The sequence below is a fragment of the Sminthopsis crassicaudata genome, chromosome 1 (genome assembly GCF_048593235.1).
Source record: "Sminthopsis crassicaudata isolate SCR6 chromosome 1, ASM4859323v1, whole genome shotgun sequence".
NCBI classification, from domain to species: Eukaryota; Metazoa; Chordata; class Mammalia; order Dasyuromorphia; family Dasyuridae; genus Sminthopsis; species Sminthopsis crassicaudata.
The window spans coordinates 195817641-195835108 of record NC_133617.1 but is presented as its reverse complement, the minus strand read 5'-3'; the positions used below and the strand labels follow the sequence as shown (position 1 = coordinate 195835108).

At 33.1% G+C, this 17468-nt stretch overlaps 1 protein-coding gene across 1 annotated transcript in view; it reads left to right on the top strand.

Annotated features, from left to right (window-relative positions):
• Positions 1 to 17468, top strand: part of ZNF236 (zinc finger protein 236) — a 223298-nt gene that overhangs the window by 185021 nt on the left and 20809 nt on the right. Inside the window, exons 29-30 of the mRNA XM_074273648.1 lie at positions 6063 to 6194; positions 14526 to 14723. Coding sequence (XP_074129749.1) covers positions 6063 to 6194; positions 14526 to 14723 — 330 coding nt within the window. The remainder of the gene's footprint in view (positions 1 to 6062; positions 6195 to 14525; positions 14724 to 17468) is intronic.

Below are 17468 nucleotides of genomic sequence, written 5' to 3'. Positions count from 1 at the left end.
GTAAGTATATACAAAATAAATATAAGGCAATTTGAGGAAAAAACTAGCTGCCAGGCAAGGTTCAGAAAAAGCTTTATGGAAAAAGTAGAATTTGAACTAAGCTTTGAAAGATTCTAAGAACTAGAATAAGAAGAGGAATGCAATCAAGGCCAGGGAAGCAGCTGTAGTATCATGTGTGAAGAATAGTAAGAAGGCCATTTTGAATAGACTATAGATTGTGATGTGAAATAAGGCTGGAAAAATGGATTGGAGCAAGATTGTAGAGGTTTACATTCTAAATAGAGAAGTTTGTATTTCATCCTACCACTATTAGGGAACCACTGAGGCTGAATAAATAACATGATCAGATTATTCTTTAGAAAAACCACTTTGGTAGTGTTGGAGTTTATAGAAAACAGATTTGGGACACGGAAAATAATCAGGTAGCTATTTTAAAAATCCAGGCAAGAGGTTATAAAGACGTGAAAGGCGTAAGGGCTTATGAATAGAAAGAATAGAGAAAGAGAAGAAAAGATTTAACAATTTATTGATTATGCGGGATGAGGGAAAATTGAGAATTTTATTTTCAATATGACTCGAAAAGGGTACAAATTTTGGTGATTGTAAAGATGGTAGTTCTTCTGAAATTTGGAAATGAAATCAATCAGGAAGAAAAGGTTCTGTTATGGACCTAGTAAGTTTGAGATCCCTAATCTCCACTTTAAAATATATGGTAGCCAGGAGAACATAGGGATGGGATCTGGGAAGGTACCTACCTGAAGATAATAAAAATCCTCAAAAGCTACTGAGGTTTAGGAAGAGCAGTGGGGAGGGGGTGTGTGTGTGTGTGTGTGTGTGTGTGTGTGTGTGTGTGTGTGTGTGTGTGAGAGAGAGAGAGAGAGAGAGAGAGAGAGAGAGAGAGAGAGAGAGAGAGAGAGAGAGAGAGAGAAGAGAAGAAAAGAAAAGAAAAGAGAAAATATGAATCTAGACAGTGTCTACTTGGGTCCAAAAAAACTATATGAAGCATAAATGAGAGAGAACTGAGAAAAATCAAGGAAGGCTTCCTATAGAAGAGAATATTTGATGGGGGAAAAAAAAAATTCTAGCCATTACATGTCCAGAGTCTGGAGATGAGTACCTTGTGAAGATCTTACATTAAACATTGTGGAGGTCAGTGTTACAGGATGTCAAGATAGTTTCTACAGGTAGAAGTGTCCTTATGAGTACTCTTTTTCATGTATATATATCCTATTGCATATATAATCAAATGAAGTATTGAAATCCTTGTCAAGCAGAATTTTATGGGCATCAAATGTTGGGAGGGAGGGAGGAAAGAGGGAGATGGACTTAAAAACAGATATGACAAGCTGAAAGCTAGATTCAACTCAACAACTTCCCACTGCTTGAGCTTATGGGCTGTGAATCGTGAGAGTTTATGAGCAAGATTGCCTCATAAATAAGCAGTGGAAGGAAAAAAAGTTGAAAGCAAAGTTTATTGAAAAACCCATGGAAACATACTCATCCTGAGTACATTTTAAAATGAAATCATTTGGAGGACAGCAAACCAAAAAACCCAAAACCTATCCAACAGGAAAACCTTGTCAAGAATTATATAATTACTCAGTCAAGATTTAATTAAATGTCTACCATGTGCCAGCACTTTGTTAGACATTAGGAATGCAAAGACAAAATTGAAATAGTTCCTGCTCTAAAAGAATATACTTTCTATCAGAATATATCAAAGCTATATAAGGTCATATAACTGAATGTGGGGGTTGTAAAAACATTTGGCAACAGCAAAGATATCAAATAGTACACCAAGGTTTAATTCTTTATACAAAAACAGACAAGCACACACATCATGTTAGTATGCAAATTTGCTTTCATCTTTAATAAATGGTAAAATTATATGTGTTCCAAAGAATTGTTTTAAAATAAATTTCTTTATGATTTATCAGTAAATGGTTGATTTGTATATCCATTTTTTGTATCTATATGGGGGACATGTAAAAATTTTTCAGGTGAAAAGGGGATTATGAATGGGAAAAGTTTAAGAAGCCCTGGAATTTAGCAATCTTTTTGTCATCAAGGATGACAGTCACACATTTAGGCTCTTAATGTATCACAGTTCTAGCTGTACTTGCTAAGTAAGAAATAATGGCACTCAAATAAACAAAGAAGAGAAAGGCATCTGGGATAGACCAGTTGTGTATGTAAAAAGAAGGTCTGTACTTTAGGAGGGAGGATTTTGGGGACATTGCCTGAAGGAAAATAGATGCGAAAAATTTTTTAGTTTTTATTTTAACCAAAAAGAGCAACTAACAACTCAAGTCTTCTTTCCCATCTACATGACATTTTTATAAGTATATTCTACTGACAAATAGTGGGTAAAATTTTTGTGAAATAAACTATATAGAAAGAAACAAGCAGACTTTCACAAATAATATTCCATCCCTATCATCACACAATTAATTGAAATGTATAAAGAATACAAAATTCTACTGGCTTTATTTTTAGTTTAATCTGGTGTTGCTTTTGGTAGTCATCTCATCATATTGCTAGCTTAGATACTTTCTGTTCTTTTTTTTTTCTCTTTGTTCTAATTAGTTTAAATTGCTTAAACTTCTTTGATATTATTTCTTTTGGCCCTTTCTACTTTTAAATTTTCATTTACTTGAGGCAGCTAGGTGGCGCAGTGGATAGAGCACCAGCCTTGAATTCAGGAGGACCCTAGTTCAAATCTGGTCTCAGACACTTAACACTTCCTAGCTGTGGGACTCTGGGCAAGTCACTTAACCCCAGCCTCAAAAAAAAAAAAAAAAAAAAAAAAAAAATTTCATTTACTTGTTTAAATAGTTGAGTAAAATGATTAAATCTAATCATATTAATTCTTAGGAGTAGATAGCATAAGCTATGATTACTGTTATTATGGACTTTTTGCAAATATTTATCATTAATATCATAATATTTTATGAAATAGTATAAAGGGCCAGAACTGAGCAATGCACTTGGATAATGAAGCACGTGAGACTAATTGCCAATTGGACAGTTCCCTATTAACTTGTTTGAAGGTTGACCCTCCCCAGCTGTTCTGTGATGACTTGATTGGTGGGACAAAGAGGGGGAAGAGGAATTGAGACGCAGAATCTGTCTTGGTCTCTCCTGGCATTTGAGGGAGGAATGTGTGTGTGAGGTAGCTAGGCCTAACTCCCTGACCTTGACTGTAAAAGATCAAGAATAAAGACGTTTAGTGATCCTGACTCCAGCTGATTTCTGGGAAGACAGAGTTCCAGCAAAATAGTGTTTTTTATTTCTTTTAAATATATAATTGACCAACTTTGCTAACTTCTTCCTTTGTCTCTTCAAGAAATATTTGTGTGCAAGCCTTTTTCCATTTAATTGTAACATTTTTTCTTCCAGCTTCATTTATTTCATTTCCCTTAGTAGTATGTTTCTTCATTGGCCATTGAACAAAAGTGTCTTATTTAGATTACATATAGACAAATCAACCAGTCAGTTGCCTGCTAAATGCTAGGAATAAAAAAAAGAGGCACATTACTCTTTGGCTCTAGGGAAGAGAATCAAAGAGGAGGGGATGAGGAGGGGATGATAAATGGTAGAGATTTCAGAATTTTTGAATGATGGTGGTATATTAAATTTTATTAGGGGCCTAAAAACTGTGTGATTCTTGGCATCCTTTACCCCCTTTCATGCCACCATTACCTCAGAAGCATAAAGCAGATATACAATAAATAATACCAAAGGCCATTTTTTACATTTATCTCAAGGTTGGCCATGGTCAAAAATATTCATTACCAGTTGGTAAGGCTGTTGATGATGTGTCTTTCTAAAATATTAAGGATCCTTAATAAACAGACTGGGCCATACCCCAACACTTTCAGCATAGATAGTACCTGCTAAAACTTGATTTCACTGACAAAGGATTGCCTCCATTCCAAGAGTGGCATTTTCCTTAACATAATTCAGCCATGCGGAAAATTCTTACCCTTTCTTTCCTGGCTTCCCTAAAGTTGCAACTTAATTCTAGTGCTTTCCCACTATTGTTTATCTTCTGTTGATCTTGTATATATCTTTTTTTATTTACTTTATTTACTTGCTGCCCCCCCCCATTAGATTATAGGCTCCTTGATAGTAATTTGTTTTTTGCCTTTCTTTATATCAACTGCCTTTAATGCCAGTTACACAGTAGATACTTCATAAATGTTTGTTGACTGACATCATTATGAGTAGTACCTTATGGAGGATTTCAACAATAGAAATATAAAATAATATTAAAAGTAAGAAGTTTACAGTCCACTGAGGAAGGCTATATTCCAGTGGTCCTCAGACTTTTTAAATAAGAGACCAGTGCACTGTCCCTCAGATGGTTAGAGGGCCGGACTATAGTAAAAAACAAAAAGTCACACTCTGTCTCCCCCCTCAGCCCATTTGCCAAAACCTAGCGGCCTGTATAAACGTTCTCAGTGAGCCGCATCTGGCTCTCGGGCCGTAGTTTGAGAACCCCTGTTATATTCAAACAAAAGTGTCCATATGATATATGCAGGATAATTGGAATATAGCCTTTAAAAGAAGCAAGGAAGGGGAATATTAAGAATGAAATCGTTTTAGGCATGAAGGATACATATTCAGTGAAATTGCACATAGTAAAGGCTTAGTAAACACTTGTTGACTAATAGGTATTGTACTCATTGCTGGAGATACAAATTTAAACAGCGTCTGCCCTTAAGAACAGTGCTTTGGTAGGGGGAAGGAAAGGGATTCTGGTCTGAAAAGTAACAGACAATGAAGCAAGCCAGTAAGTAGTTGACACTGTTTCCTGAAACACTGGTGGTGTTGATTACTGTTCTTAGACCATGAAGTAAAGGCTAGGAGGTTAGGAGAGGTCAACTCTTAGAAGCATGAAAGGTCATTGGCCTTGAGTAAGCATGGTGTAGGGCCTATAAGAAATTTTGGGAAAGTGCTATTCAGTTTGTTTTTGTTTTTGTTTTTGTTTTAAAGAACAAGACAAATTATTGCATGTTATTTAGCAATGTATTTATTCTGTGTAGTAAACTTGATGGAAAGTTACATGTACTGCATTGCACATTTTCACCAAATGTTCTAGCTGTATTAGGATGAAATTAAGCTTTTAAATGAATATTTTTCATGAGTTAGAAAATAACTGCTGCTATTCAAGTACTTGCCTGTAACTTTCTTCTTCTTCTTTTTTTTTTGCCTGTAACTTTCTTTACTATAATGGGATTAAGTACTATTGTTATTACCACCATGTATTTGTAGTATTAGTCTTACTCTGTTTAGATTAGTTTAGTGAATTCCATGGAGTCATACATCTTAATTATATGAATCAGGAGTTGAATCCAGGCCTTCCTGAATTAAAGTTCATTGCTCTATTCAACACTCTATTTCTGGGTATGTGTAGTATTCTCCTTCATTTCACTTTTAAGTTTCAAATAAGAAATAATACTTCTTAATTAACTATTTCCTCCACGCTAGAGACTAGAAATGTGTATCGATATTTTATCTTCTTTTTGTTTCTAATTTTAGATTACAATTATAATTCTTTCTAATTTTTCTAATTTCTTTGACGTATTCATTACCTCTTAATTCCCATTCTCAACTTTTTTCTAACCCTAAGTGTATCACTTTTCATTCCCACTTTCCTACTTTATAAAATAAAGTATCCTTGAATCTAGGATATTACAAGTTCTGAGACTTAAATTTAAAAACATCATTTTGATCTATATTAACTGATTTTTACTCCATTTGATCAGCTATGTTTTTTGTAAAATAATGTTACTTCCATCTTGTAAATTGTTACAATTTATGTAATAAGTAATGTTGTCAGCTTAATTTTTTTAAAGCAAAATTATAAACCTTTCTCCATTTTCTTCTCTGTAAAATAACAGGGTGTACTAGATGACTTATATGATCTCTTCCAGCTCTAGAACTTGATAGGATTCTCAAAATATATGTTTCACCTTTAATGTGTATAATATTTTTAAAATGATTGTTTACTGTGATAATCATGCAGTTAATACAGTGATATTTTTTTCTTTCTTTAGGCTCAACAGTTCCCAGCTTTACTCACAGATTCCTCTCTTTCTGGCCAAGGTGGGTCAGGATCGCAGCAAGTAATACTAGTGAGCCACACACCACATTCAACTTCAGGCAATTCTGATGAACTTACCTATCAGGTACAGCATGCTATTATGTTTGACAATTCTTAGATATCTAAATGCTTTAGATTCAGTAGAATTAAAGTCAGTTAATAACTATTAAGTGCTTGCTAAGCTCTCAATGAGCTCAGTCTAATGGGGCTGAGAACATGCAAACATTTATGTCCAAACAAAATATATACAGGATAAATTGTAGAACATCTCAGAAGAAAGACATTCAGATTAAGAAAGAATGGGAAAGGCATCTGTCAAAAAGTAGGATATTAGTGTGATTTGAAGGAAGCCAGGAGATAGAGATGCAGCAGGAAAGAGTTCCAAGCATGAGGAATAGCCAGTGAAAATGTAGTCAGAAAATAAAGTATATTTTGTGAAAACAGCAAATATAAGGACATTGTCATTGGATTGTAGAATATATGAAGGAGAGGAAGAAATAAGGAAACTTGAAATAGAGGAATGAGTCAGGTTGGGGAGGACTTTAAAAGTCAAACAAAAGGATTTTATATTTGATCCTGGCAATAATTTATTGACTAGGGTGATGACAGTCAGATATTGGCCTTCAGGAAGATCATTTTGACAGTTGAGTTCAGGATACAATGGAGTGAGGAAAGACCTTAGCAGGGAAATTAATTCAGACAGTATTAAAAGTGGCAAAGTGGTCGAGGATGAAGACCGAGAAAAGGACATTAGATTTGGCAATTAAGTAACTTTGTAACTTTCTTAAGACATTGGTAACCAAAGTGAGCAACTTCAGTTGAATGATGAGGTCAGAATTCAGAATGCAAAAAAATTAAAGTCAGAAGAAAAGTGGTAGGTAGAGACACTGATTTTAGACTACCTTCTTGAGTTTGGCCTCAAAAAGGAGGAAATGAAGCTAGTAGAGAATGGATGGATCCAGTGAGGGCCTTTTTTTTTTTTTTTTTTTTTTTTTTTTTTTTTTTTTAAATATGAGAGAGATGTAGACATTTGTAGGCAGTAGGGAAATGCCCAATAGAGAGGGCAAGATTGAAGGTCAGTGAGATTGCAAGGATGACAGGAAACAGTCAGTTAGAGAACATCAGAACATTTGTAAATATGGGAGAGAGGGAGTTACCTTGGCAAAAAGAAGAGTCTTCACTTAATGTGAGGCTAAAGTAAAGGAAAAGGTAGTAGGAAAGAAGGCATCAGAGTTGTGTGAAATGAGGAGAGAAGCGAAAGCTCTTTGTGAAAAGCATTACTTTTTGAAAAGCAAAATATGATGCAATTCTCAGGGTAGGGAGGTTGAGGTGGGAAGGGCAGTGGGGAGGGATTAGGAAGATGTTTATTGAAGCAAAAAGATTGATAGTATTCTCTTCTTACATTTTTATTTAGCTTTTCTCCAGATAATGGGTACCAAGTGTTTCCAGCTTAGGGTTTTTATTTTAAAAAAAGAAAAGAAAAGCTGATATGGATATGAGGACTATCTGTCTTTGAGCCTCCGGGGTATATGCTCAGTAATGAGATCTTGGCTCTTTCTTCCCTTTCCTACTTTTCTAGTCTTTTACTTCATTTTACTCCCTTTTACTTATTCTATGATCCTTTAATTCCAGCTTTCTTTCTACTCCTCTTTTCAGAGTGCTTCGTTTCCTGACTACATATCTTTTTGTTGATTGTTCCCTATACCTCGAATTTTCTTTCCTCCTCTTTATCTCCTGGCTTTCATGGTTTCCTTCAAATCTCAGCTTAAATCTCTCCTTCTAAGAGAAACCTTTCCTGGTCTTCCTAAATATTAATTCCTTCCCTTAAACTTATCTCTAGTTTATCATTCATATATCTTGTTCTCAAGATGCATAATTGTTTGAATGTTAGACTGAGATTCCTGAAGGAAGGGAAATGCTTTTTTGCCTCTGCATCTATAGTACTTAGCCCAGTGCCTAACACTTAAGAGGTGTTTAATAAAAGCCCATCAACTTGACTTTCTGTTTGAAGAATCTTTATAAAGAAAAGAAGGGAATAATTATGCCCTGGTAGAAAGAAATTACTTAGGTAGAATATAATAGAAGCAGACATCCTAAATTAATATTAAGAAACAACTATGTAATAAAATAATTTATTTCAGTTATAAAAACTTAAAGGATAAAAGATATTTTAGTATAGTTAAGACTCATTATTAGGCATATGAAATATATTTAATTCAAACTTACCCTGATCTTGAATTGAGGGGCATTTCTGAAAGAATTCTTGTAAAGTCTTCAACTATCAATAAATTACATCTACCAATTTTTTTTTTCCTTTTAATCAAAACCAATGACAAATAGGGGCAAAAAGAATAGTGATTATAGAAGACAAATACTTTTATTGTACTGAGATAAAAGTACTAAACAAAGATGTTGTGAGCTTCCTTAAAGTTATCTTCAGATGAATCAATAATTCCAAAAGCACATTATGAAATTACCTGGTTCTGATTATCGGAAATATTCCCTTAGGGGTAAAAATACTTGCTTTGACATAATCAAATCAAATAATTCTTTTGAAAACATATTTAGTAAAAAGTGTAAAAATGTAAATATTTGTTTCATTGTAAATTTTCATTATAATCTTGTATTTGAAAACGAAGCATTTTAAAAGTTTCATACTTTAAAAAGCATCAACATCATCATTTGCAAAAAAAAGTTTCTGCCTGGAAAAACTTCTGTTTTGGGAAAAGAAGTTAAATTAAAAACCAAGTAGAAATACAGAAAAAAAAAAAAATTAAGGACTAATGACAAAAAAGTAAGACCTTTACAATGACCAGAAACAAATAGAAAATCAGTCATATGAGAAAGACAAGTATAAACTTAAATGTATACAGAATGGAAAAAAGGTTAGTTCCATTGGATTATAGTACATGGAGGAGAATAAGGATTAAGAGAATATGAAGGTATGAAGGAACCAGGAAATAAAGTACTTCAGAAACCAAATGAAGGTTTTATATTTGATCTTAGAAGCAAAAGGTAGACATTGGAATTTATTGACCAGAGTAGTGACATTGTCAGAGTTGGATTTTAAGAAGAAGATGAGTTTGGTCAAGAAGAATAGAAGATGGACTGGAGTGAGAAGAGACGAGGCAGGAAGACCAGGAGAAAGGCTATTGAAAAAAACCAGATATGAAGTGCTTTTATTACTTTATAAATAAACTTTATTTTCCTTTATCTTTTTCTTCATTGATGTAATGATAGAATTAATTTCATGAAATTAATTTCATTTCATGAAAATAACTATCTAAGGTAAAAACATTTGTAATCTTTCAGATAGTTAACTGCTAGTTTGTTTTATGTTACAATACATAGAAAAGCTGATGTGAAACACTCCAAATTATAAGGGAAAGTGTTAACAACTAGCCATATTGATCAAAGAAGAATCTGTAGCTTGTATAAAAGACCAGTTTTGAGCAAAACTTCTAAAGAGACCATCTTAATTGAACTAACAGCAAAATTGTAATTCCAAATAGCTAAATGATTTGCTATCAAATGAGTCTTTTGTTCTTGTCGTTTAGTTGTTAATTTGGTTGTGTGCAACAATCCCTTTGGAAATTTTCTTTCCAAAGACACTGGAATGGTTTGCTGTTTCCTTCTCCAGCTCATTTTACAGTTGAAGAAACTGAGACAAACAGGGTTAAGTGATTTGTTCAGAGTCACATAAATAATAACCATCTGGAGCCAGATTTGAACTCATAAAGAGAAGTCTTACTTGACTCTAAGGCAGGCACTCAATCCACTTAGCTGCCTCAGGGCTTTTTAGAACTATTTATTTAAATTTTAGATATCTCCTTCATACAGAGTTTTTAGTTGTAACAATTTGGCAGCCAAGTTTAACTCTTGCTTGAAAATAATAAAAAATGGGGCAGCTAGGTGGCTCAGTGGATAGAGCACTAGCCTTGAATTCAGGAGGTCCCGAGTTCAAATCTGATCTCAGACACTTAATACTTCCTAGCTGTGTGACCCTGGGCAAGTCACTTAACCAAGCCTCAGGGAAAAAAAATAATAAAATAATAAAAAATATCATCAGTATAGAAAAGAATTGTTTCCTTTATATTTCTGCTTTGTTGTGATTTAGGTGACCCAGAGGAAGGATTAAAGCATTCTGATCAGAGAATTGAGTTTCAGAATTTGAGATTATTAAGTCAAATAGTTCTTTAAAAAAAAAAGTGAACAGTATATAGTTGAAGGAAAGATAGAAAACAGATTTTATTTAAAATAGTTAACAAGGACATGGAATTATTTGACTTTTGGAAGCATCTGAAATGAATATTAAAGCAACCTGGAATAACGTCCATGGGCTAAGTTAAAAGTCATTGAGGAAGTTAGAAGATTAGTAACAAAAATGATCACAAGGATAAGGATAGAATAATAGCCTCTGTAAAATGGAAATATGAATTAGCTCCTGTCTCACAGAATTAGGATAGCAGAGATAACTAATATGTAAAGGGCTTTGCAAATCTTTAATAATTCCATGCAAATATTAACGTTATTGTTGTTGTTATTACATGGCATGGACTTTGAGTATGAGGGATATTGAGGAATGACTTAGGTGTATCAGTGGGGTATAAAGTTCTCAGCTCAGTGTTTTAACTGATATGAAATGCTCAGAAGAGTGCAAAGTATCATTTAAATTGAGGAACAATAAGGTACATGTTGAATGAATTGAGAAGGTAGGAATTTTTGTTAGAATAGCAGGAGCAGAGATTCCAAGGAGCCACAGTGCAATAAGCAGATGTCAGTATACCCAGGCAAGTGAATAGTAAAAACAGTACAGTAGAATACAAAAAAAGATTAAGGACATTGATTAAGGACTAAGTGTGAGAATACTGGGCTAAATACTAGGAGAGTCAAGTTTAAGTTATACTTATTTATTTCTCTACATTATATCTCTCCGGTAAAACATAAAATCCTTTTTGTGCAAAAAGTCTCATTTTTTTTCTTTGTATTTTGTTGAATTTTTCAAGTTGAACCTTATTTATGCTTTGCCTTCAGGGAGCTTAGGAAAGGAATAAAGAACACTGTGCTGTGATTCAACTTTTTATGTCTGGTCAAGATATATTAATAACATGATTGCAAAATTCCTATAATTAGGGCAATGTTATGCCTACAGATGAAGAATGACATAGAATGCTGGTGGAATTTATTTTTCAATTCAATTCAGTGACATAAGTATGGGTTTATATATGTGCGTGGAAGATACTATGGTGGAATGATTTATGGCTATCTGAAAAATTTGGAGAGTGGCAATAAAAATTTACCTCATCCATGAGAAATAGGAGTTGATTCATGTCTTTATGGCAATTACTATTGGAAAATATAGTCTTTCTAAAACTTTTTTGAGTAGTAGTAGCATCAATGGTATCAATGTTTAGTTTCTTAACTTCTTTATATTTGCTCATTTCCATGTTGTGTTTGATATATTTTTGTATCAACTGTTTACATGTATCTGTTTGTTCATGAATTAGGTATATTTGATATTTATTCTTCTCATCCCTTTCTTCCACATATGCATATTTCTTCAGATATCCCAATAATGAGACAACCTTCCTTATGACACTAATATATTCCTTTTACCCTTCTCTTTTCCCCCAAATGCCCTTAGAAAAAGAAGAGAACCATTCTATCTCCAGGACCTCTATTTTTCTTAATTAATCTCCTCAATATCCTTTGAAGATATGAGTTCTGAAGGAGTTCTAGCTTCTTCTTTCTCCCAAGAAAGGTAGTACTTCATCATTTTATCATCACTTCCAAAAGTGCCAAAACAAAAACACTTCTCTAAATTTCCCTTAAGTCTTCTGTTTTTATGTTGAGATTCCTACTCTACTGGGTTTTTTATTTAAAATGTTTGAAAGTCAATTTATTACATTAAAGTTGTCAATTTATTTTTCTAAATAGTATTTTACTCAGCTTTGCAGGTTATAAGCTTCTATCTTTTTGCCTTTTGGAATAAAGTATTCTAAGATACCTTGTCATTTTAAGTAGAAGCTACCAGGTCTTATATGATCTTGATTATAGGGAGTGCTTTTGGGGTTTTTTGTCTGAGGCAATTGGGGGTAAGTGACTTGCCCAGGGTCATACAGCTAGGAAGTGTTAAGTGTCTGAGGTCAGATTTGAATTCAGGTCCTCCTGACTTCAGGGCTGGTGCTTTGTCCACTGCACCACCTAGCTGCCCCGTTGATTATACTTTTTTAGTATAGAAACAGTAAACCTTTTTGGATGCTTGTGGTATTTTTTTCTGCTATCAGTTTTGATTGTAACATTCTTGGATGATTTCAGGAGCTGATCAGTGAATTCAGTCTTTACCTTGCCTTCTGGTATTAATGGTTCTTGGCATTTTCATTTTATGATTTTTTTAAAAATCAGAGTTTTCAGGTAATCCCAGTGATTCTTTTTTTTTAAAAAAATAAGTTTTTATTGGTATCTTCTGTTTCTTAAATTTTCATAGTTATCCCAAGTATCTTTCCCTATCCCTCATGTAAAGCCGTTCCATATTACAAATAGTGGTTTTTTTTAAGAGAGGAAAAACAGTACAACTGATGAATAGTTTGAAAAAGTCTGAAAACATTTGTAATGTAATGTCTATCAAACTTGCAGCTCCATAAAAGGGGATGGGTAGGTTGGGAGTGTCTCTCTTCATTTTAGCCCTTCTTGATTTTTATAATATGTTACATTCACTTTGATTTGGTTTTGATTGCTGTTGATCCATTTGCATTTTGTAGTTTTTATGTTTATTATTTTCTTGGTTCTTACTTTATTCTCTCAGATTATACAGTTCTTTCCTAGCTTTTCTATATTTATTATATGAATCCTTCCTTTACAGCCTAGCAATATTTCTTTACATTCATAGATCACAGTTTGTTTTATCATTCTTCAGTTGATGAGAATAAACTTTATTTCCAATTCTTAACTATCACAAAAGATTCCCCTATAAATATTGTTGAGTATACAGGCTCTTTCTTATCAGTGGTTTCCTTGAAATATGAATCCAGCAATAGTTTCTGGTTCAAAGGGTATGGACATGTTAAGTCACTTTATTTCTTTGATTCCAAATTACTTTCCAAAATGGTGATATCATTTCACAGCTACCAACAGGGTCCATCATTTCACAACTCCTCTATTGTTAACTATTATTGGTTTTGGTCATTTTCCCTTATTTATAGGGTGTGAGGTGAAACCTCAGGATTTTTCTGATTTGCTCTTCTCTTACTCAGAACATTCTTTCATGTAATTTTGAATACTTGAAGTTCTTTTGAGAACTATTTGTTTATATCCTTTAACCATTTATTAGGAAATACACAAAATTATACATCCATACACACACTTCTGTGTTTATATAATGATATATATTGAATACTAAAACTTCATCAGAGAAATTTGATACAAAGATTTTCTCCCCATTTGACAATTTACCTTCTTATCCTAGATACACTATTATTTTCTGTACAAAAGCTTTCTTAGTTTCATATAAACTTTTTTTATAAGTGCTTCTATCTTTTTTTTAGTTAATACTTTCTGCATATAGCTATAAAAAAGAAATTATTCATTTCTTTTTTTAATTTTTAAAAAAATATGATCTTTAATATTAAGTTCATGTATCTACTTAGAATATATTGTCAAGTGTGATATAAAATATTCTAAGCCTCTTTTCTACCTGATTTTCAGTTTTCATAGTTGTTGTGTTGTTGTTGTTGTTTTAATCAAACAAGAAGTTTTTTCCTTGGCAATTTATGTTTTCTGTTTTATTAATTACTGGGTTGTTGAGTTCTGTTATTTTTGATGCTTCCTTGTGCAATGTGTTCCATTGATCTATCTCCTCTTTTTTAACCAATACCACATGATTTTGATGGCTACTCTTTATAATATAGGTTGAAATCTGGAAGTATCATTTGCCTTCTATCTCTACTTCTTTTCATCATTTTGCTTGATATTCTAGATGTTTTTGTTTTTTCAAATAAATTTTGTTATTTTACCAAATTTTATTAAGTACCCCTTGTTAATTTGATTAATGTCATAATAAAATATTAAATTAATTTTATTACTATGTCCTTATAGTGGCATGGTCTAACCATAATTATTGAATATTCTTTCAGTTATGTGTTCTTTATTTCCTTAAGGAACACTTTGAATTGAATTTATACATGTTTTTTGTGAAAGTTGGTAGGTCAACAAAACATGCAGCTTGGATGAGTGTTTAAAGTATGGATGGACGTTTTCATTGTTACATACATCAGTAAAACTATTTAAATATAAAAATGGGGGTAAGGAAATAGTGACATGCATGTCATTGCTTTTAATGACCTTTATGCAACTTATATAGAAGGAATAAACATTTTTGTTAAAAATATAAAATAATTCTCTGCATTATTTTTTCCAGGTGACTGATGTTTCACCAAACTTGGATAAAAGCACTCAGTCTGAAAAAGAAGGTCGAGTACACCAATGTTTTGAATGTAATCGCACTTTCTCATCTGTAACCATGTTAATGCACCATAGCAAAGAAGTTCATGGCAAAGAGAGGATCCATGTTTGCCCCATCTGTAGTAAAGCCTTCAAACGGGCAACACATCTCAAGGTAATTTTTTTCTTTTAGAATAGTTAAATGTCATCATTATTGGGCTTTTAAACAACCATTATTTTATCAAAAATAATTGATTTTGGATGTAAGCAATTGTGGGTTTTGTTAGGACTTGAACTCCTTCTTTCTTTTCCTCAAAAGAAATGTTATTAAACCCTACTAGAAGAAATCAGTGGTCTAAGGAATCAAAGAGTTCTCAAATGCTTTGAAAAATAATTATCACCAACACTCAAAATTACAAATTCTATAAATATTTAAGAGATACTTATACTTTTCTGGTATGTTTAATAAATGTTACTGGAAACATAATTTGTTAGTGAAATTAGTCTATATTGGATCCCCAATTTTTTCTGATTGAACCTTTGAACCTTTTAAGAATATAACTATATTGGGTAATTGTTATATCACATATTATAAATATTGGTATCTGATCCTTCAATGAATGCTGCTTTATGCTCCCATTTTCAACACTGTCTAATTCCATCATCGTGTCTTTTGACTTGAAGAATATATTTTTAAAAGATCCAAAAATTTACTTTATAAAATATTGGTTAAAAGATTCACTCCTTTCCTATATAATACCAGCATGAAATTGGATCTAAGAGTTTATGAAGAGGAAAAATACTTGCTCTTCAGCAAAACAATCAATAATTCTCTCAGACTTGGTACAAAAACAAAGAGGTTCAAATTTATTTATTACACTATAGTATGCATTTTAAATTTAGTGTACAAGACACTAGATTAGACCTACATAGGAGTCAAAGACAAAAGAAACAGTCCCTTTATTTTCATGGGCATTTACAAGATAACAACATATATACATATAGCATATATAAATAAATTTCTGGGAGAGGAAGAGTACTAACACTATAGAGAGAACAGGAAAACTTTTATATGAAGTGGTATCTAAATTGAACCTTCAAGGGAACTAGAGATTCGAAATAGTGGAGGCAAGTAGGGAAAGCATTTCAGTAAAGAAAGGATTCAAAGATATGAAGATGGAAGAAAGAATATCTTCTCCTGAAATAACAAATGCTAGTTTAGCTACAATAAAATGCATGAGACAGTAATGTGAAATAAGTTTGTAAAGACTGGGTGGAACCAGACCATGAAGGGCTTTAGATGTCAAAACAAGGCAATTTATATTTTTCTTAGAGGCAATAGGGAGCAATTAACTGAAGCTTCTTGAGTGATATCTGGTGTATTCATTAGAAGAGAGAAATGTGTGTTTTGTTGATTTGGCAACAATGTGTATAGATTAGAGAGAATTCTACCTAGAGAAAACAATTTGGCTATTCTAATAGTTCATGAAGAGATCATGAAGTACTGATATGGTGGCTCAGGGAAGAGAGAAAAGGGGAAAGGAAGTGAGAAGTAATAGATTTTTTAACCTACTGTGAGCTCCACTGTGCTTAAATACTGAGGTTGATTTTTTAAAAATTTAGAATTCTTCCTGCCCTTATGATCCTCTAGCTGGGAGGTTAGTATACATGTGAAGAAAGTAGAAGGCAAAGCATTCCACTTGTAGGGACCAAAAGGAAAAGGTACTTACTTTTTGCCACTTGTAAATTATACTACAATGCTAATGCAAATCAGAAATGGGAAATATTTCCCAAATCAGGAATGATTTAGTGGGAAAGACCAAAAACAAAACAAACACCCCCCCCAAAAAAAAACCAAAACAAAACAAAAAACAAGAAAAATTGTTCATACTCAATAGTAATTTTCTTTCTGATATTGCCATTCTGGGAATGGAAGTATTCCATGGCTTCCATATTACTTAGCTTTCTTTCAACTTGGTCAAAAACTACATGCTTGCTGACCAACAAATAAATATTAGCAAAACAGATGAAAAACTGGGAATTGTTTCTGTTGGGTACAAAAATTGTGAAGGCAATGTGATTCAGATTGCAGTCTCATCAGAACATTTCTCCCCTGTGGATGGACTTGACACCAGTGCCATTATAACATGTGAAGCCATCACCTTGGTTAATAAACTCTGCAGTGATTCTGGGAAAGCAGGAGCCCTTGCAAACAAAAGGATTATCAGTGCATAGAAGTTTTTTGCTGTCTTTGGAAACTTGTCTGCAAATATCCTGAAAGCAGTCCAATCCTGGTGCTCATGATCAATGGTGATATCAATAAACATGATGACAGTGATTCTGGGTGGTTTGACTTGGGGGCAACAACAGCAGCAATGGGGGTTTGTGTTCAATAGATGGAATGAAGTTGAGGTCTCCTATTGGTAGCATCTGCAAAGTCTTCTTAATTTTTCTGTTCTCTACTAAATGTCATATACCGCCATGTATTTTTTATAGGAATTTTACTGTGAAGCATTGTAAAGCACAAAATAGCATATAGTGTGGGGTCTACAATGATAGATAGGAAAAAGGACTAATCACTTGAAAGGTTACATAGATTCTTATTCTTTCCTACCTAGCTTTCTTTTCCCTGGTCTTATTCATTATTGATTCTACCTTTTCTTAACCTTTTAAGTTCTTCTACAACCTTCAGTTAGGATTGTAGGAGATAACTCCTAAGAAGGTGCTTTCTTCTGAGTCTTTTCATTCATCTAAGCTTAGTCTTCTTGTGGCATACCTTGCATTCACTCCTGGTTAAACCCTACTAAAATGCTACTCTTTCCTTCCCAACACAGTGCTTAGTGAAAAAAGACACTTCCCTTTTTAGGCCTCCAAAGAATAGTGATACCTCAAAGTTAGGCAATTGTTTGTTACCTATGGC